The sequence below is a fragment of the Schistocerca gregaria genome, chromosome 6 (assembly GCF_023897955.1).
Source record: "Schistocerca gregaria isolate iqSchGreg1 chromosome 6, iqSchGreg1.2, whole genome shotgun sequence".
NCBI lineage: Eukaryota > Metazoa > Arthropoda > Insecta > Orthoptera > Acrididae > Schistocerca > Schistocerca gregaria.
The window spans coordinates 267,221,196-267,243,460 of NC_064925.1; the positions used below are offsets into that span (position 1 = coordinate 267,221,196).

Below are 22,265 nucleotides of genomic sequence, written 5' to 3' on the forward strand. Positions count from 1 at the left end.
CTTGTTTCTTTTTCGACTCATTGATTTAGAATTTGTGAAGAAAGAATTTTCAGGTCTGCAATTAGTTTCAGCATTGATTCCTTTTTGTCTTTCCCTGACTCTTGTTCCAAGTATCCTTAGTTCAGTAGGTGATGAAATGTGCTGTCCTGTACCATGTAGTACAGATCTTGATTTAACTGTGGTAATTTTCTCTTTTATCATACTTTTACGTATGCATCCTTACATCTGTTGATATGAATGGCTGTTAAAGGTAAGAGTATAAATTGAAGTCCTTCCTTAAACATTATGTGAGATTTAATATTTTTACCTGTCCACTATGAACATGCTAGTCCATTTACTTTGCTTCAGACAGATTGTTGGTAATTTCTTCTCAGTGTTCTAATCTGTAATTTTTGCACCAGGATATTGATCTCCAATTTGAACCCTTGACAAGTATCCTCAGTCTACATAGAAGTTACTATTACTTCTGTTGATCTAGTTGTGAATTTCACAGTTCATCACTCTTAATTATTTATTGCAAATACTACTAGGGTCACAGAAACCCAAAGTGAAAATCATGGTCCAAATTACAGGTTCTCTCCCCCCACACTTTCAGTGAGTTGTTACGTCAGAACTTGTACATGAATGTAAGAGTGCCAAGGTCACTGGAGAAGCTTCTCTAAACATTTGGTTCTCAACTTAACTACTATTCTGACTGCATGCTTCTGTAGAGTAAATTCTTTTTTCTTACCTTAGCTCCATTATCCCCAGAATATTTGCCATAGGACAGTATTGATAGAAAGTTTGTTAACAATGTGGTCCATAGATCAAGACAGTGAGAGACATTTCTAAGTTCAAAGTGGGCAAGGCTGATCTTTATGTTTAATTATCCATATGCTGATGCCACCTCAGTTTGCTCTTGACTGGGATGCATAGCAATTTCACACGGGGAGTTTCATTTAATGTGTGCCTATTGATCTCTATTACTGCCAGCTGTAAGTCATATTTATTTGCTTTGAGTTGCTTGGTACTGTAATAATAAAAGTTCAACTGTCTGTTCCAATCAGTTATTAGCCTGTTCCACTCTTAACCTGTCTGTTTCTGGTATGGATGTGTATGGACACTTTATTAGCACACTTGTGTGGCTTTGGACCCATAACATAATTTGAATTGCAGCACTCATCTACATAATTTGGAAATTGGAAATTTGTGGTAAGTTCCTATGGGACCAAACTGCTGAGGCCATCGGTCCCTAGGCTTACACACTACTTAATCTAACTTAAACTAACTTACACTAAGGACAAAACACACACACACACACACACACACACACACACACACACACACACACCAATGTCAGAGGGATGACTTGAACGTCCGACGAGGGGAGCCGTACAAACTGTGGCAAGGTGCCCTAGACCACGCGGCTACCCCACACGGCTCTTGGCAAGATTACAGAAAATACCAACAGGTTAATTTTTCTTGACTTGTCATACCATAACTAAGTTTCTGAGACAAATTTAAAGTGAAATGGCTATATATAATAATTTCATAATTTGTATTCAATTAACAGCTTTTGAATGCCCCATTGCTTTCAAACATTTCTCTTATCAATCCTTCATTGTATTTTCTTGCATCCTCTTTGAGGGATTTTCCAACAGTTTTATGCAATGCCACACATATTTCCAGTTGAAGTAGTAAAGGTGATCACTCCCTCTACATTACACTATGTGATGCAACCCCAACATGCTCCCAAGTTCCTGTTATTTGCCTGATACTCTCATTTTTTATTTTATTTCATTTTTTAAAGGTTGTGTTATAGCCCTCACTTATGGTCAACAAACATTTATTGAAAACAAAATTAGCATTCTGTAACAACAGATTAAATCATCCACTAGTCCGCAAAACTGAGCAATAACAGTTTCTGACTGAAACTAATGTAAGCCCAAATGTAACTGCACCATTATACATACATACTGCAATTTTAATATTAGGCACAGTTTCAGATAAACTGAATGCTCATCAAATAGTAGTATTGTACAGAAATGTTGTACCACTTTATGGAGTGTAGGTAACAGGCCCATCACTCTGCAGTAACCAGAAAGCTTGACAGTTACTATCGAAACACAAGTCCAATCCAGTTTAGATAAACAGCAGTGGTGGTCATAGATCAGTCTGTAAAGGCAAATTTAGATAATAATAGCTAGCAAAGGAAGAACTGAAGTGTGAGCAGCTACCACGCATCCTTGTATTTGTTCGCTATGAAATTTCACGACTGCCCTGCAAAACAGTGGCTTCTCCACAGGAGGCCCATTCGCTACAAGTGAGTGATGTTAAGCATATTGATATGCTGTTTATCTTCCATTTGCATGTCCTATTTTCATTTGCATGTCCTATAAGGTCACTAAAGTTTTTCTTGTTTCATCTTGAGTTTTATTTATATTTGCCTTCTTCATACCTGCCACATGTTTTCTGTTTGTCTAAAAGGTAGGTCACCAGATTATGGTCATGCTCATCCCTCATGTAAATCTGCCAACTGAAGAACGAGCAGGTGAGTACCCACTCTTACCACCAAAGGTACTACAAGGTGCATCACGAAATTATACTGACCCTTCCACAGTGTGCCTTATGAATCACTGGCAATGTAGTATCCAGATACCCCAAAAGGTGTGTTAACACTAGAATGAATACAGTATGAGTTACCAATAGTACTAGTGCTAGAAAAGCATATAGACAGATTCTACGTAAATCTCTGTACAGTGTTCTACACTGCTAGGATGGAAATTGATTCTTAGTCAACCTTCATGGCAATTGTACTGTTCTTTGGGGAAAGGAAACTTACTCCACCATGAGCAATGCTCACTTTTCAGTTTATGAACAGACTATACTTCCTCAACCTTTCCAGTCCCGTTCACGTTTGTAATTACACAAAATAAATTCACTGAGCTCGTGTTTATATTGTGGAGGTACTTTCAGTTTATTAAGTGAATACTTGTTTTCTTTTGTTAAATGAGCTTTTATTTAAAATACATTGCCATAAACAATGTCTGAGATGTGCTTAATTTCTAAATGTGACCTATTTAATGTTAGTGGGAGAGGAATTGGATTGGTAAATATGACATCGTGTTGCTGTCAATCATTGACAGCACAATGTGAAGCCTTGCAACTGTGTTGTAGTCGCTTACTCTCAACAACTGTGAAAGGCCCAACAGCACTGATGAACTGTCATGTCATTCTGAATGAATAGGCGTCACTGGATGTAGAAATGGAAGGAAATGTGCTCAGTACATTGCTATTGAAGCTGTTGTCAGTGTTTGTGACCAGAGCTGCTACTTGTCAGTCAGGCAGCTCCTCAGTTGCCCTCATAAGGGCTAAGTGCAACCCACTTGCAAATAGCACGAGGCTGGACACTTATACTTCCAGGTGCTAGCCAAGCCTAGCAGCACTTAACTTCAGTGATCTGATGGGAATCAGCATTACCACTGTGGCAATGTTATTGGCATTGTGGTCACTTGGTGGTGAAATAGTGAATGACCAAAAAGTTTCTGCGCTTCTGTTACCATTAATTGTATTACTGATTGACTATGTAAGTCTCTTCCATTCAGGAATTGCTGTCATTTGTAGAATGGGCTGAACTGATTGAAGCCACTTATCACACAACCACTGTATATCTTGCAAGATGGACATCAGTATGTGTGATGGAAGAGGACTGATCAAGTACAAATGTAGAACAGTAACCTGATGTAGTGCATTGGTTGACTTATGGTACGAAATGTGAAGTTCCATAAGAGCTAAGTGACCTAATACTGTATAGAGGGAGACAACAGAAGTTTCTATGCCTCTTAAGATGTTGAGAGGCTTGATGCGTTTTATACCTCTCGTGCTGTGAAAAGTGTTCTAGCCCCTTATAGTGAAGACTAGTACATCAACATTGTCGAATACATATTGTCAGCATTGCACAATTCGGACAGGCTCTTCATTCTGGTAGATAATTAACAACTCTGGCTGTGAAACTTCCTTACATACTAGCTTACTAGAAAACTGCAAGTAAGTAGTCACTTACTAAACTGAAAATAACTTCACTATATACACATGAGCCCAGCAAAATTATTTTGTCTGCTCATATTAGAGAACTGGACAGCAATGCTGGAAAGGTTTAGTCTGTCTGAAAACTGAAAAGTGAGCAGCACACATGGTGGGGAAAGTTACCTTTTATGGGAGAATCCCATAGCTGCTGTACAGGATAACTTAAGAATCAATTTCCCCTCTAGCAGTGTAGAACAATCTGCAGAGATGTACATACATTCTGTCCATATGCATTTCTTGCATTACATTATTAGTAACACATTTCTGTATTCCATGTAGCATTAATTAACTTTGTGTAAAAATAAACTTCTCCTGGCATTTCCACACACACTGTGTTACCAGTGATTCATCAGGTGAACTGCAGAAGTGTTGGTATTACTTTATAAAATATCCTGTAGTTGTTCTTTTGTTATTTCATGTGGTAGAGAGAGTGAGGAATCACCTGCCCATGATTCAGTTTGCTGACCTGTGAAGGAGAAAAGTGCATGACCACAATCCGGCAACCTTCCATCCCTCACACTTCTACCCTCTACTCCCTTTCCACTCTTTTACACCCCCAGAACACAACCCATTTTACTGCATTTGGATGTGATACACACAATTAACATTTGTTCTTAATCCACTTCATTTAACAATAGACATTAATTTTGTACCATTAAAATGCTACTTTTTAATCATCTGTAAATTTTTCATCCCCTGAAATATGGAAACTATTAGTCCTAGAAAAAAAATGAATATGGTAATTTTTGTAGGAGGTTTGATGTAGTTCCATTTTGTACTGGGAAACATTTATGCTGGAAGCTGCAGATCTCATGTTAGTCAAGAAAAACTTAAACCGATCTTCAAAATCACCTCCACACCTACACTCAGACCTTACCAGTCAAGGTTGTTTTCATGTTCTTCACGACAACCTATCCCACCACTGGAAAAGAAATATACAACTACAGGAACTTTTTCCTCTATTCTTCATTTGGTGACTAGACTTCGGACTCTGGACTCTGACCCCAATGGGCAAAAGTTATAGCCAAATCTCAATGTGACACACAGTGATATAACTCTGTGAAGTTTGTGCCATCGTTCTTCCCAGAAGGAGAACCAATACAGATTTATTTTCTGAGTCTGGCATTCTTAAGTCTGTTTTGTAGTTAATATGATAAGTTCGCATTTGGTCTCAATTCTGTAGAATTCTGTGCATTTTTGTTATTAAGGATACTTAAGTGCTTCTCTAAATACTCAGTTATATATTGCAGATGGTGCTTAAGTCCAGCTATGGCATCAGTGGACAGCTTTTGCAGGAGCTCATGTTACAAACTGGTGTGTGTCAGCAAGCTGCTCAGAGTAGTGTGAACCGTGAAGCTGTGCTCAATGATATTAGAAGGTGAGTTCTTTCTGAGGTAACAACATTCTAACAACAATGTGCTTCATATGCATGTATATTTATAGTTCAGTGGAGTGTTGCAATTTCCATGTTAAATTATGGAGTGATAGCCAGTCACTAGCCAAGTGACAATGAGCAGACAGCTGTTGATTGTCTTAAGTTGCAAGTAATTACCAATTAATCCACATTATCTGACTGTCTGTGTAGTGAATATCAGTCATTTCTCACTCACATAGTTAACTTCTACATTTTAAATGCTTTATGTACACCTGTAGATAAGGAGTGACAGATAAAGTGCCTAGGAGCAGGGAGTGTGAGAAGCAGGAGATTAATAAACGACCAACATGAGTGAGAGAGTGATTGACTGACTGTCCTTAGAACACATTCCTTGGCTATGAACAAGTGTGGCTTCTTGTTGCATAATGAAGTATCATGATGAGTAATCCTTGCTCAAGATAAATAAATGTGATATGTATATTTTTGTTGTACTGAAATTATATTATTTCCTGTGGTATTACATGTCTGTAAAACAATCTTAGAAAAATTTTAAGTACTTATTCTTGAAACTCTACAGAAGATCTGAAACTTACGGCTACATCACTTCATAATGAAACGTTCACTTTGTTTAGCTCTTAGATTTTTGGTTCCTCTTTATGGAGCTCAACATCATATTTCAGCTACCTGACAGGTGATTGTCGACAGCCACTGATTCTGTCTGGATGTCATGGCTGCGGGAAGAGTACACTAATGGCTCGTGCTGCTCAGTGTTGCCACACTTGGCTACCTGAAGCAGTGCTTGCAATCAGATTTGTCGGAGTGTCTTCCCGAAGTAGAACAGTGGAACAGCTGCTCTCTGGGATTGCTGACCAGATATCTGTTGTGAGTGTGGGTCACCAGTGTTGGGCAACACAGGTAAACTGGCTTGACAGGTTTAAATTACTGTCTGCTATATTTCTAATGTTTTGTTGAAAGGATATGGGATTTTTTTTTCCTTAAGAGATACTTGACTCTGTGTAACTAGCACTTGATGAGTTATTTGTGTCTCATACCATATTTCATCTTTTTATATCATTAATCTTTTTAAATGCTTTCCTTTGTTTATGAATTTAGTAAGCCAGTCTAGCCTTTTACCATTACCATTACTTTAATTTATTATTTTCTGTGCTCTCCTCTGTTGTTTTTTGTGTAGTTTTGTTAAATCTCTAATATCATCTCCTGCCAATTACCATACACATTTTATCTCCATACAGTATTGTCACATTGAAATAGCGGTCTAGCCTTTTACCATTATCATTACTCTAATTCATTATTTTTTTGTGATCTCCTCTGTTGTTTTTTGTGTAGTTTTATTAAATATCTAATATTGTGTCCTGCCAATTACCATACATATTTTATCTCTGTATAATATTGTCATATTGAAATAACAATCAAACCGAAATATGACAGCAGGTTCGTCAATGAAGTACAGCACTTAGAAGTGAAAGTACATTTGTTAGTGACACCAGTGTAGAACCAGCACAGAACACAACTCGTTCACAGCCTTTGGAGCTACGTAAACAACCACTGAATATTCCAGAATCCTGGTATTTACACACACAAGGAATTTCCTAGAATATACACACATCCAAATAATTGCTGGTAACCCACAGCACACAATCCAGTGATGGTAACCACTTACTGCATGTGCCATTGTTCCCTCTCCTGAAGAAACAGCAAGCTGCTGTTTCAGAAATTCTCCTTCGAGCCAACTACAGCACCAAGGATCTAAAACCCGTCAGTGGTCTTCAGTATGATGGCACTGGAAGATCCTCATATTATGTTTCTTACAGCCTCCCTCAAAACTTTGTGATCATTGCTGGATCTTCAGTTTCCTTGAATCGCCTTTCAAAAAACTTCATCTCTGTACTGTAGCAGGACTTCATACAGAGAACATGTGTGATGTCTCTGCACGTCTGTCTTCTTGATGAAGGGTCATAATCCCTGACTTCATACGTGACATTCAAAAAGGACAAAGGATACATTGGGACCCAAAGTAGGCTTTAGTAATTTTTCTGATGGTCCTCCTTTCCACAGTGGTGTAAAAATCCAGATGATGTCCCCTGGTCTGTATCTCACTGGTCACTGCTTGGCATTGTAGCACTCTTGGTCCTTTTCCTGGGCATTCGTGGCCCATATACCTCTTTGATCCTAGTGACAAGGTGTTTCCCACAGTCATTCTGAGTACTATTCAGTTGAAACAGGTACAGTGTATACATGGTCATTTCAGCATCATGACTGTGGAGCAGGAAGTGTGAAACGTGTAGTGTCTGGCTTCACCATGTTGTATGTGCATGTCACAGAGACCAGTATTGTATCCCAGTCTCCCTTTCTGACATCAGTATATATGACAGCATATCTGCCAGTGTCTTATTAAAGTGTTGATTGGAAAACTGTTCTACAATTGTATATCATCACTTGGGGTATGTTATGCTGCAGAATTATGTCTTCTAGAAGGAACTTTGAAATTTTCGGAGCTTCAGCACTTGGTACAGCTTTGGTGACAGCATAGTGGATGAGGAAGTCAGTCCAGACTATTATTGATTGATTCCCATTTGTCGATTTCAGGAACCTCCCCAAGAGGTCAATTCCAGTTCAGTGGAATGGTGCTGCTGCAGGCAGGAGTGATACCAGATGCCCTGGAGGTAACTACGCCATGTGCTTTCATCATTGGCATTCCTTACAGTGGCTCACATAGTGTCTAACAGATCAGTAGACACCGGGCCAGTTATACCTGTGTCTGATTCTGTCCAGGTAACCAGATATTGGATCATCATGGAAATACTTCAGGATAGCTGGCCTGGGATGACGAGCACCATTACTGCCCCACTGGATTATAGTTCCTCTTTACTCTGCTCCATTTATTAATTGGAATTCTACTTTGGTTGGTCCTTCCATCTTCAAGGCTTCTATGGGTTTGAGCAGGGCTGGACCATCCTTCTGTTCAGCATCACTGCCATTTAATGCAGCAATGACTGATATTTTATCCCTGCAGCTGTATTTCATCAAAGAATTCCTTGGAATGCAGTGAGCATCCTTGTGCCTGTGTCCACTTTTTTATACCACTGTGGCATCATCTGCCTGTAGTTTCAGTGACCATCTCACCAGTCGAACTAACAGATCCCCATGGTTAATCAGCTACCATAGAGAAAGGTGGTCCAACATAGTGGTTGATGGTTTGCAGAATAAATTTGGCCAGAATTTGTTGATCAGTGTGAAGCTCTGTGTCAGCGTCTTGTCATACAGTGTTAAAACTGGAGAACATGTTAGCTCCTCCATGAGGACAAGGAAAGGTTTTTCTTGTGCCGCATTCCAAGAAAATGCTGTGTCTCCCTGCAGTAGTTCTTCCAGGGCATATGCCTTGGTACAGATGTCCTTTTTGAATCACTGTTAGTATGAACACATTCCTAGAAAACTTCTCACATCATGAATGTGCCAAAGAGCTGGAAAATGTGTGATTGCTCTTATTTTCTCTGGATCAGGCCAAACTCAGTCTTGGGTGATGAAGTGGCACTTTTTCAGATTTAGGCAGAGATTTTCAGTCTGGACAGAATTCGACACTGTTGTTGGGCAACTTCGGTATCCTTCAAACATCTTCAAACAATGAGAATGTTACCCAGATAGCAAAGACACATTATCCATTTAAGGTGTTAAAGCAGGTTTTCATGATATGTTCAACAGTGGCTGGAGCATTATACAGTCCAAACAGCATAACTTTAAACTCATTAAGGCCTTCAGGAGCTATGAAGGCAGTTTTCCTTGGTCGACCTTGTCAATCTCGATGCGCCAATAGCCTGTCTGCATGTCCACAGAGGAGAAATACTTTGCTCCTTTCAGTTACTCAGGGGTGTCATCAGTGTATGGCAGTGGATACATATCTGTGGGGTCTTGCCCACTCGTCACTAATGGGGTGCCTACGGGATACAGCATTCTTGGAATGCTGTACAGCTCAGACAAATACCATTATTAATTTTATTTCCAGAAACCATATTGACAATACTTAACTTTATAACAGAAAATGTCGCTAGCGAGAGGTAACATGAAAACAGTAACATTCTGGCTGCACAGTGAGTCCAAGGAAACACTTGACACAGTTCTGATAGCATAGCACTAATCACGTTGCAGACTCAGGCCGATATGAGCTGCCAAGTCTGGCAGGAGCATCATTTATATGCACTTGTTGCAGGGGGTGCACCAGGTGCAGGGCAGTCTGATTCCACGCACAATTGGCTGCCGTTTCCTCACAGTCTTGTCTGCTCTTTCATGCTGCCTCTTCGTTCCAGTATTTATGGTTACCCCAGAACAATATCCTTCTTTGTGCTTTTGTTCAGTCACTGGTAGTGAATGTAGAAATGCCATGTGCCATCCTTATTCTTCACAAGGACCACAGAAGAGGAACAAGGACTCTGAAAGTTCAGAGATGCCATCTTGCAGCATCTTCTCCACCCGCTCCCAGTTTATCCATCACTGAGGCAGCAACACTGTACAAGAGCACTGCCTAATTGGTGGATAGTCCCCAGTGTTGATACATTGTTTTACTGTGGGCCACTTAGTCTGTCTTTTCTCCACTCTGGATTTGAAAGCAGCCAAAAATTGTCACAAAATGGCCTTCACTTGCTGATGATGTTCTTCATTCAGGCCATATTCTATTCGCAGTTTGATGCACCTTCCTCCATTGCATTGTCTTTAGTGGATTTTGAGCATTGCTCTTCATTGATGACATAAAGCTGTCCTACCTGGACTTTCATCTGTCCCTATGTACATACCTTTAGCGATGAGTTGTGGCTGCTCTTGACAACTAGTTATCCAGAGTTCTCCCTAGCCAGCCTACAATGCTTGTGATAATTTACTGGAATACTTTTGTGTACACATTTAACAAAACCTTCCTAGCATAAAAGATCAGCTCGATTAACAACTGAAACTTGTCTTGGTGCTGATGATGTGATAACAACATCTCCAAAGCAATTCAAAAAAGCTGCTTTGGTTCTATGTGCATGTTGGAATAGCTTTGATAGTTTAGAGTTCTTATCTATCACAGTCTACAACATTGCTTTCAAGAAGTCCCATCCAAGAGTAACATTATGATTACATTCTGCAAAACACCAAGTTCAAAGGGGTGCATTTGTTCATCGATAGTTATATATATATATTTCATCCAAAGATGGCTTTGTCACAAATAGAAAACAAGCATGCATACACTCTCTCTCTCTCTCTCTCTCTCTCTCTCTCTCTCTCTCTCTCTCTCTCACACACACACACACACACACACACACACACACACACACACACACAAGCACACACTCACTCACTCATATGCTACTCACACTCACATGACTGCAGTTTCTGGCAACTGAAGCCACACTGCAGGCAGCAGGAGCAGTGCATGATGGGAGTGCAACTGGGTGGGGGTAAGGAGGAGGCTAGGGTTGGGTGGGGAAGGGATAGTAGGGTAGGGGTGGGGGAAATTGAAGTATTGCTGAGCAGCACACAGGGACAAGGTGGAAAGAGGTTGGCCAGCTAGGTACAGTCACGAGGTACGACAGAGGGCAGGGGGGGGGGGGGGGGTGTAGTGGAAAAGGAGAGACGTAAAAAAGACTGGGTGCATTGATGAAATGAGGGCTGTGTTGTGCTGGAATGGGAACAGGGAAGGGGCTGGACAGTTAAGGCAGTGAGTAACAAAGATCGAGGCCTGAAGGATTACAGGAACATAGGATATACTGCAGAGAAAGTTCGCACTTGTGCAAGGCAAAAAAAAGCTGCTGTTGGTAGGAAGGGTCCATATGGTGCAGGCTGTGAAGCAGCCATTGATATGAAGGATGTTATGTTGGGCAGTGTGCTCAGTTACAGGGTGGTCCACTTGTTTCTTAGCCACAGTTTGTCGGTGGCCATTCATGCAGACAGACAGCTTGTTGGTTGTCATGCCCACATAGAATGCAGCACAATGGTTGCAGCTTGCTTGTAGATCACATGACTAGTTTCACAGTAGCCATGCCTTAGAAGGGTTAGGTGATGTTTGTGACTGGACTGGGGTAGGTGGCGGTGAGACAATGTTTGGGACAGGTCTTGCATCTAGGTCTATTACAGAGATATGGGCCAGGAGGTAAGGGGTTGGAAGCAGGGGTTGTGTAAGGATGGACGAGTGTATTGCGTAGGTTCAGTGGATGGCAGAAAGTCCTGTCACAAACATCATCTATCCCATCAAAGGCCGGACTACTTTTGAAACCAGTCATGTGAGCCACAAGCTAAGTTGCAACCTCTGTGCTGCATTTCATATGGTAATGAGAACCAACAAGCTGTCTGTCCGCATGAAAGGCCATCGACAAACTGTGGCCAAGAAACAAATGGACTAAAATGTTACTGAGAATACTGCCCAACACAACATCCTTCATTTCAATGACTGCTTCACAGCCTGTGACATATGGATCCTTCCCACCAACACCAGTTCTTTTGCATCGCGCAGGTGGGAACTTTGCCTGGAATATATTCTACGTTCCCATAACCCTCTTGGCGTCTGCCTTTGTTAGTCATTGTCCTCACCCATCCAGCCCCTTCCCTGTTCCCATTCCAGCACTACACACCCCTCATTCCACCATTGCACCCAGTCTTTTTACTCCTCTCCTTTTCTGATACCCCCACCCTTCCCCACCTCTTCCTTTCCCCCTGCCATCCGTTGAACCTCCCGACTGCACCTAGCTGTGCTACCCTCTCTCCACCTCATCCCTGCATGCTCTAAGCAGCACTTCACTATCCCCCACCCCTACCCTATTACCCTCCTCCTCCCTGCCTCATCCTTGTCCTTACCCCCACCCATTTGCCACTGTCATCATGCACTGCTGCTGCTGCTGCTGCTCGCAGTGTGGCTTCAGTTCCCAGAGATTACAGTCATGTGTGTGTGTGTGTGTGTGTGTGTGTGAGTGTGTGTGTGTGTGAGTGCATGTGCATGCGTGTGTGTTGTCTATTTTCAAAAAAAGGCATGTTGGACCGAAATATTATTTGTGGCAGTTTTTTGTTGTTGTGCCTGCCTGCAACTCAGCATCTCTGTATATGGTGGGTAGCAACATTCCTTTACGTAATATTGTTATACTCCATCCTGAATTTTCCATTGTTTGAATTTTTCTTCTTTTCAGCTTTTTTGGTATTTATTTGAATTTGGCTGTTGAAACGGAGGAAGAAATCTCTCAAAGAAATACTTAGACTTTTGGTTGCTCTGACTTAAGAAGAAAGTGAGATATGTTCAGACATTAAAATGTGTTAAATGTTCTCTCATTGTTTGTTGTAATTCCAGTCCATCTCTTTTATCTGAACAAACAGCTTTTGTGAATCAGAAACGAAATCTTATTCATACTTTTTGTTTTTTGATCCAATATATATGGTGTTTTTTGTAATTCGCATCAAATTTGATGTTACAGCATCTGAAACATTCAGTATGTGTTTGTCAACACAGTAGCTCATCTTTGTATTTTCCATCTGTGTTCATAACTGATCTGCTTGCTTATTTTAATGGTATGCACCTTTTAAACTGGTTTTAGATAATAACCTGTCTCATCCTTATTGTGCAAACTCCTACGTTTTCCAGTTATTCATTGTGGAATAAGCCTAAACATTTGATAGAACTCTAATTGGTATATTGGAAGTTTTTGCCTTCATATCAAGTTTCTCAGCGTACTTTGTTTTTCAAGCATAATTCTTCTCTATCAGTTTGTGTAGTTTTCTTGTGTCGTTCATTTAAATGAAAATGCACCCCAGAATATGCAGAGAATTATCATCCAGTCCCATGTCTGCTAAGAGTTTGTTCTCTTCTGTTACATAATTTTCTACAAGACACATATAAAACTCCATTATTCATACTTTTTATTATATTACTGCACTGCGGAGAGCACGAGCATTTATGTCACACAGAATCAAAGTATGAAAAAGAATACTTCTTTCCCCCATCAACAATATTTCACACTCATCCGCGAGTCAAAAGCTTGTGAGATTGGTAAATAGCCACAGTATTTTTGCAGTAATCTCAGTCTCTTTTCAGTTTTTCTGTCAGTCTTTTCCATATCAAGCATTTTTGCCCTGTTACAGATTATTTCCACCTACAGTTATATTTTGTTACACTACTTGATGGCAGTCTTTGTATCAGTTGACATGACGGACTTTTTTTTCCTTTCAGTGTCTAATTATATTTTGTCACATTATACTGTTCCTGCAAGCAGTACAACATTCTGTTCTTCCATGATTGTGAAAACAAAGCAATGAGTCTGAGCTTCAGTGCCAGATCCTCATGGGTGCTGCCACTCTCACTTTAGTTTCTGAGTTGTAGAACCAAATTTCTCTAATTACATATTTACCTATACACCTATTAAAATCAAGGGCACAGCCAATCTGACAGTTGTGTAGCACATGAAATTTTATTCTAAACCTACTTTGCATGTTTGAAATAAATGGTTTAAAAATTAATCACCATTTGAACAGTAAAGACCACTTGCAAATGAAACACACTATGGTTTTCAAACAAGCTGTCTACTTGAGTAACTGTGTAAAGCTTAGAGAGAATCAGGATGTGACGTTATGTTACATGTTATAGTTGCAGAGTGTGATAACATGTGGCAGCTAATACAGACAGATGTCAGCAATATGCAGATCACAAGAGGCCCTGCATATGACAACAGGAATATTCTAAGCAATGGATATGGCACCTGTAATTGAAGTAGGTTTTGGTTGGATACACAGCCATATATGAAACTAGAGAAAATGCAGTGAGTCTGTATAAGGTGGAGGAAATTCATGTGTTAATCATCACAATAATACATTTGCCAATACACAGTCATCCAAAAGGTTGTATCATAAATTTTCCTGTCAGAGAGGATGTTGATCACATTCAACTCAGCATCAAAAGCTTCCCTACAAACTGTGAAAGCATTGAAAAAATACCCTACTTGATATTTTCTTTACAAGGAGGAAGATGACAATGTATGTGTACGGCATGCAGCAGATACTACAGACATAAGGCATAAGCAATAAATGTTTATGATCACAGACTGGAATGGCTCCACAGCTATGTATCTCAGCAGGTACTCTGCACAATGCAATGGTAGTGTCAGAATGCAGGAAAGTTATATCGTAGAGGTTTGTTTTTAACACCATAAATGGCTCATGCTTGTAGAGTGGTCTACACATTTCCACATTAACTGGTCTTGTTGTTGTTGTTGTTGTGGTCTTCAGTCCTGGGACTGGTTTGATGCAGCTCTCCATGCTACTCTATCCTGTGCAAGGTTCTTTATCTCCCAGTGCTTACTGCAACCTACATCCTTCTGAATCTGTTTAGTGTATTCATCTCTTGGTCGCCCTCTACGATTTTTACCCTCCACACTGCCCTCCAATGCTAAACTTGTGATCCCTTGATGCCTCAGAATATGCCCTACCAACCAGTCCCTTCTTCTTGTCAAGTTGTGCCACAAAATCTTCTTCTCCCCAATCCTATTCAATACCTCCTCATTAGTTATGTGATCTACGCATCTAATCTTCAGCATTCTTCTGTAGCACCACATTTCAAAAGCTTCTATTCTCTTCTTGTCCAAACTATTTATCATCCATGTTTCACTTCCATACATGGCTACACTCCATACAAATACTTTCAGAAACGACTTCCTGACACTTAAATCTATACTTGATGTTAACAAATTTCTCTTCTTCAGAAACACTTTCCTTGCCATTGCCCATCTACATTCTATATCCTCTCTACTTCGACCATCATCAGTTATTTTGCTCCCCAAATACCAAAACTCCTTTACTACTTTAAGTGTCTCATTTCCTAATCTAATTCCCTCAGCATCACCCGACTTAATTCGACTACATTCCATTATCCTCATTTTGCTTTTGCTGATGTTCATCCTATATCCTCCTTTCAAGACACTGTCCATTCTGTTCAACTGCTCTTCCAAGTCCTTTGCTGTCTCTGACAGAATTACAATATCATCGGTGAACTTCAAAGTTTTTATTTATTCTCCGTGGTTTTTAATACCTACTCCAAAATTTTTCTTTTGTTTCCTTTACTGCTTGCTCAATATGCAGTTTGAATAACATTGGGGACAGGCTACAACCCTGTCTCACTCCCTTCCCAACCGCTGCTTCCCTTTGAAGGCCCCTTGACTCTTATAATTGCCATCTGGTTTCTGTACTGGTCTTAATTCAATGTAAACTGGTTGCCAGCTATATACAATGATGATAATACACCTAAGACAGAAAATAATACTGGCTTATATTTGGCTTTGACAAAGAGTAATTGTAATTTCATTTATAATCTGACTTAAGAACAAGAACTTTAATCTGGTCTTATGATTGATAGGTTTTACATTTCGTAATATTTAGTATATGAATATTGCTGTTACACTGCATATGTACTGATGAAATTATGGACAATTTTTCTGTGTGAACAGGTGCTTCTGAAAATGGGGCTAGCAGTTCCAAAATCAAAATTGATTGTGCATTAAAGAAATTAAAAACTATTATCCTTGCAAGCAGTGGCTAACTCTCTCTCTCTCTCTCTCTCTCTCTCTCTCTCTCTCTCTCTGGTGTTAATGTAATGAAGAAAAAAGAAAAGATAAAATAAAGACTAACAGAAATATTTTTATCTTTTTTTTTAATTCTAAGAAATATTAGAGTAGTAGCATCATTGTCTTTTGTTATGAAATATATCCACAGAGTGGAACACTGCATACATAGTTTTACATGAATAAAATAATTACTTTCCAGTAAATCTGTTTTGTAGCCTTTTTTTATGATTTCCTTTCTAATATTATCTTACTTTATTATTTAAGCTGTAAGACATATTTGAGTACTGATGTAGTTAATCTGTTCTTTCATTCAGAATGTGAAAAGCCTGTCTGAGAAGTTACCAGCTCTTTTAGCTGCAGCTTGTTTACAGCGTCCCCAGATCATCATGATAGACGGTATAGATCAGGTTAGTCTCAATTACTGTACTTGCAGATTTGGTGGCATTTCAATCAAATTATGGAAATCAGGTTCTTAAAATATGCTGGACAAGCTGTAAAAAAATCAATCAATCATTTCTGAAAACCAATGGCATCTTGCATACTATGAACTTGCAGCATGCTGCAGGTGAAAAATAGATCCACAGCTTGTTTTATAATTGAAATAAATGCTCATAGCTCTGTCATGAGCTGCATTGAGAAGCATCCATCAAGAACTAAAAAAAGATACTTCAAAGTGCACTTTATGATAAAGCTACAACCATTTATTTCAGTCTTGCGCAGTAGTTTGTAATGTGGTTGTGCTTTGTAGAAAATTCTCAGTTACAACCTGTTGGTATGACCGTTTCTAACATAATTGCTCTGAACCAATAGGGTGGAGCTTAGCAGTAAAAAAAATTGTTTTTTTGTTTGTTTTTATGTTACCATAGCAATTTCTGCAGTTTATAGAATAGCTTTAGGGTCTTTCTGTGTTGGAAAAAATAAATAAATAAATAAAATTAAAAAAAGAAAGTTACAAAAGTGTGAAACTTTACACGTATTTTGTCAAGATGTAAATGTGATGAGGTTACTTACGTACTATACTTGTGGAGTTTCCCCAACTGAAAACATCTAGTTTAATTGAAATGAAAGTCTTTGTTTCTCTCAGTCAAGAGTGAGTGTTTTGATTTGATATGATTTCATGTGTCAGTGAAGTTCTGTGTTTTGGTGCAAAAATCATTGAAAATTGCCAATTGGCTTGCAATAGAAAGTTTGTCATCTCCAAACATCTGAAAACAAATTAAAAACATCCTGTATCAACTTTTGTTCTATGGATTTACCTGTATCTTGATACTGAGTGTGAAGTAAATGTCAGTTCCTTAAGTACGTCACTAATTATTATCCATTTACAAGTATCTGTGCACTAAAACCATTAAAGTTAAAGCAAATTGTAGAAACAAAACAATTAGAAACAATTAAAAAATGCAAATTATTGGGAAGGTGAATCTCCTAACTGTTTATCCCGAGAGAACTCGAGTTAAACCGTTTAAACTGTGTTGCTGAGAAATATCTTCCCAAGATAACTCAGGCTCTGAAATTCTGCATCTTCCTGTACCACCATTCCGATTACAATCACTGTAATTCCTTCTGCTGCTGCTGCTAGTTAGCACCAGCATCCTTATTATAACGGTAGTTCCTTCTGATGCCACTAGTTAGCAGGTTTACTGTTTTGTGTTTTGTTTCAGTGCATTGTTACTGGCTTGTGATTGTGAATCCTTTAGAAGGCTTGGGAGATGAGGGATATGTTTCCAACAAGATTAGACTCACATCAGTAGAGTTTCTATAGTCACTGCAACATTGTTATGTCCTTTAGTAGCATTTTGGTGCAGCTGTTGCAGTATTATGTCTGCTTGCAGTTTTCTAAATTAAAAAGTGGTTATTGCAGTGTCGAAGAGCAGAGGAAAGACCTCTCTATTTCAAAGTCTAGTGATGACTCTTTCTGAACCCTCATCAAGTGAGAGAGAATGTGAGGAAGATAGAGTTATAGATTGGCCCAGGTGAGAGTATGTCATATTGTTGATCCAAATACTGATTGTGCTCCCCCAAGATTTCCATTGACTGCTAATCACTACCATGCAATTCCTTTTTCTGAGGATGAATCTCAAATATCTGAACACTTTTATAAGAATTTGCTGACAATTATACTCTTGGAAACAGACAAAGCTGGGTGCAGACTTTCAGATTTTCCAGTGTCTCCACAAGTAAAACTGCTCCTGATGAAAGGTTCCTGTCTGAGGACAGATAACTTCTACACATCCCCACAATTAGCAAATTTGCTGCTTTTGAACCCCACTGTAGTTATGGAATAGTAGAACTGAGCTTGAAAGAGATGCCACAATCACTGAAATCAAAAATTATGAAAGAGGGAAACTGAGCTGAAAGATGAGGAAAACTTCCAGTATATGTTGGAAGGACAAACAGGACATAGTATTCCTTCAACTATCCATAATTTGGATATGGTGCTGATGACTGAGAATGTGTCAAATAAAATAATAAAGCCAAAGCTTGTGCCTGACTACAATGATACTGTGGGAGGAGTGGATTGAGCCAATCAGAGAATCGCATCATATCAAATCCCCAGAAGAATTTTGGTTAAGAATGTTTGACCAAGTGCACAAACATATGAAATTTTCCTATGAAACTAATTTATATTTTTTAATATTTTTATGGTGTACTACCTTCTGTACCACTAAACAAAGTTCCCTTATAAGAGTATTGTGAAAAGGAAAATTGCTACTCACCATATAGTAGAGATGCTGAGTCACAGATAGGAACAACTAAAAGGCTGTCACAATATGCTTTCGGCCAGCATGGCCTTTGTCAAAAATAAACGACAGACACACACACACAAATGCAACTCTCACACATGATTGCAGTCTCAACTGAAGCTACACTGCGTGGAGCAGAATCAGTGCATGATGGGAGTGGCAGTTGAGTGGTGGGTAAGGAGGAGGTGGGGGAGAGAGGGGGAAAGATAGTAGGGTAGGGGTGGGGGACAGTGAAGTGCTTCTGGGGAGCACACAGGGATGAGGTGGAGAGAGTGTAGGGCAGCTATGAGCTATGTACAGTCAGGAGGTTTGATGGAGGGCAGGGGAGAGGTGGTGGTGAGGGGAGATGGAGCATAGTGGAAAAGGAGAGATGTAAAAAGACTGGGTGCATTGATGGAATGAGGGCTGTGGATAGGGGAGGACAATGACTAACAAAGATTGAGGCCAGGAGGTTTACGGGAATGTAGGATATATTCCAGGCAAAGTTCCCACCAGTGCAGTTCAGAAAAGCTGGTGTTGATGGGAAGGATCCATATGGCACAAGCCATGAAGCAGTCATTGAAATGAAGCATGTCATTGAGGCAGCCTGCTCAGCAACAGGTCCACTTGTTTCTTGGTCACAGTTTGTTGGTGACCATCCATGTGGATAGACAGCTTGTTAGTTGTTATGCTCTCATAGGAGCATAGTGTCTGCAGCTTAGCTTGCAGATTACATGACTGGTTTCACAGCTACCCATACCTCTTGTCATGCCCTGAAATGAGAAATGTCCACCACTCCCACAGGGGTATTCTGCCGTCCACTGAACCTACACAACCCCTGCTCCCAACCCCTTACCTCATGGCTCATATCCCTGTAATAGACCTAGATGCAAGACCTGTCCTATACATCCTGCCACCACCACCTACTCCAGTCCAGTCACAAACATCACCTATCCCATTAAAGGCAGGGCTACCTGTGAAACCAGTCAAGTGATCTACAAGCTAAGCTGCAGCCACTGTGCTACAGTCCATGAAGCATGACAACCAACAAGCTGTCTGGCTGCATGAATGGCCACTGTCAAACGGTGGCCAAGAAACAAGTGGACCACCCTGTTACTGAGCATACTGTCCAACACATCCTTCATTTCAATGACTGCATCACAGCCTGTGCCATATAGATCTTTCCCACCAACACCAGCTTTTCTGAAATGTGGAGGTGGGAACTTTCCCTGCAGGTTATCCTACATTCCTGTAACCCTCCTGGCCTCAACCTTCATTGGTCACTGACCTCACCTATCCAGCCCTTGCCCTGTTCCCATTCTGGCACTACACAGCCCTCATTCCATCATTGCACCCAGTCTTTTTACTTCCCTCCTTTTCTACTACCCCCCCCCCCCCCCCCCTCCCAGGCCCTTCCTTGCCAACTGCACATACCTGCCCTACCCTCTCTCTACCCTGTACCTGTGTGCTCCCCAGCAGCACTTCACTGTCCCCGCACCCCTACCCTACTATCCGCCCCCTCCCAACCCCAGCCTCCTCCTTACCCCCATCCAGTCGCCAACCCAATCATGTACTGCTGCTGCCTACAGTGTGGCTTCAGCCGCCAGAAACTGCTGTCATGTTACTGTGAGTTGCAGTTGTGTGTGTGTGTGTGTGTGTGTGTGTGTGTGTGTGTGTGTGTGTGTGTGTGCGCGCGTGCGCACGTGCCTGCCCTTGTTGTCTATTTGTGACAAAGGCCTCTTTGGATGAAAGCTTATTTGTGACAGTCTTTTAGTTGTTCCTATCTGTGACTCGGCACCTCCACTATATACTATCACAACACTTGTCATCCTGGAAGTAGCCTTCAGCAATGGAAAGTGGTGCAGTACGTTTGAGATCCACAGAAATTGAGGATGTGATGTTAGGGAGGATAGGTAATATACATTTTGTAGAAGAACAAAGAAGGAACATTAAACATGGAAGACCAAAAGAGAAGTGCTCAAATTAAAAAATAAATCAGGGTCTATATGACCTGGGACAATCAGGAGATGTGGGAAAAAGCCAGGAATTTTTTCATCCAGGAGAAAACCGGAAAAAACCTGGGAATTTTTTTGAATTCCGGGAATTTTTCATTGTTTTAGTTTTAAGTTAAATTTTTGTGATTTTGACTGGTAAGAACCAATACTCTAACAAAGAATATTACTGTATCCCGCTTCTACAGGATAATACTGCAGCAACAAAACATGAACGAGAGAAAAAAACGAAAATAAAACTTAAGTCGCAAAGGAAATGTGCCATATACAACAACAAAACACAGTGCTCATACAAGCGTCTGCCAACAGCAAAGTGTGTCAGAGGCCTTAGGAAGACTGTGCAATGCTTCTTAACAACAAATTGCCTCCAATGAGCACGATGTGACAGCTGTTTACATTAGATTCATTTTAATGCAAGATCTTTTAATGTTTCATGTGAAGAACACCTGGGCTTCCTGCGTCATCGTAGCTGCGCAAGTTCAGTGACACCTGTTATCTGGCACTCTCTGGCAACTACTGAAATGAACCTATTTCTAATAGGTCACGGAAAAATATTGGGAATATTGCTTTGAAAAGCATTACTTTCAAAGTAAAGTTCCTTTTATGTATGATAAACTATATGCGAGACTGTACGACGAATTTCTTAAATCACAGATTGTTTGACTCTCATTTAAAAATCAACTCTTTGGGGGCAACCATCTGAAGAATTTCGAACCCAGAAGATCAGACATTTACATCGTTATTAAAAGTTTTACTGGCACATTTATGTGATGTATGACATGCAAAAAAGATCAACATTATACGTGGAAGCGTAACTTCCCTTGCAGCTTATTAAATCTTCAAGACCAATATTATATGTGAAAACTTTGCTTTTCATGTAGCAACAATATGTATATTAATTTAAGCCATCAGCTTTTCTTATTTGTGTGTTCACGCTACTTAAAAGTAATCTTTCTATTGACTGACTACATCACGTGTAAAATGCTGTCATCAGCTGGCAAGATCATGTCACATGAGCTGTGACTGGGTTACAAAAGCACGTTGCAATTTTTGGATTCAATTTTTTTGGAGGAAGAGACTAAACAGCGAGGCCATGGGTCTCACTGGATTAGGGAAGGACGGGGAAGGAGGTCAGTTGTGCCCTTTCAAGGGAACCATCCCGGCATTTGCCTGGAGCGGTTTAGGGAAATCACGGAAAACCTAAATCAGGATGTCAGGACGCGGGATTGAACCGTCGCCCTCCCGAATGTGAGTCCAGTGTGCGCGTCGCAATCTCGATTTTAATGTTTCGGAAAGTAACATGTGGTGTTTGTTGGAATTCAAATTTAACCTTCGTAACACGAAAATATGCAGCGTACATGTTGCTGCACATCAAAGATCTTTCCAAAATGTGTGTCCCCCCCCCGCCCCCCGAGTTCCATTTTCTGAAGTGCCGGGAAATTCTACGTCACAGTATAAAATCATAAACCATCAAAGGATTGATAAGTTTTACAGTGACGAGGAAAAG

The 22,265-nt window shown here is 40.2% G+C and overlaps 1 protein-coding gene across 1 annotated transcript in view; it reads left to right on the forward strand.

Moving 5' to 3' along the window:
- Positions 1–22,265, forward strand: part of LOC126278042 (NACHT domain- and WD repeat-containing protein 1) — a 561,974-nt gene that overhangs the window by 456,887 nt on the left and 82,822 nt on the right. The window contains exons 11-13 of the mRNA XM_049977797.1: positions 5,316–5,443; positions 6,121–6,355; positions 16,338–16,430. Coding sequence (XP_049833754.1) covers positions 5,316–5,443; positions 6,121–6,355; positions 16,338–16,430 — 456 coding nt within the window. The remainder of the gene's footprint in view (positions 1–5,315; positions 5,444–6,120; positions 6,356–16,337; positions 16,431–22,265) is intronic.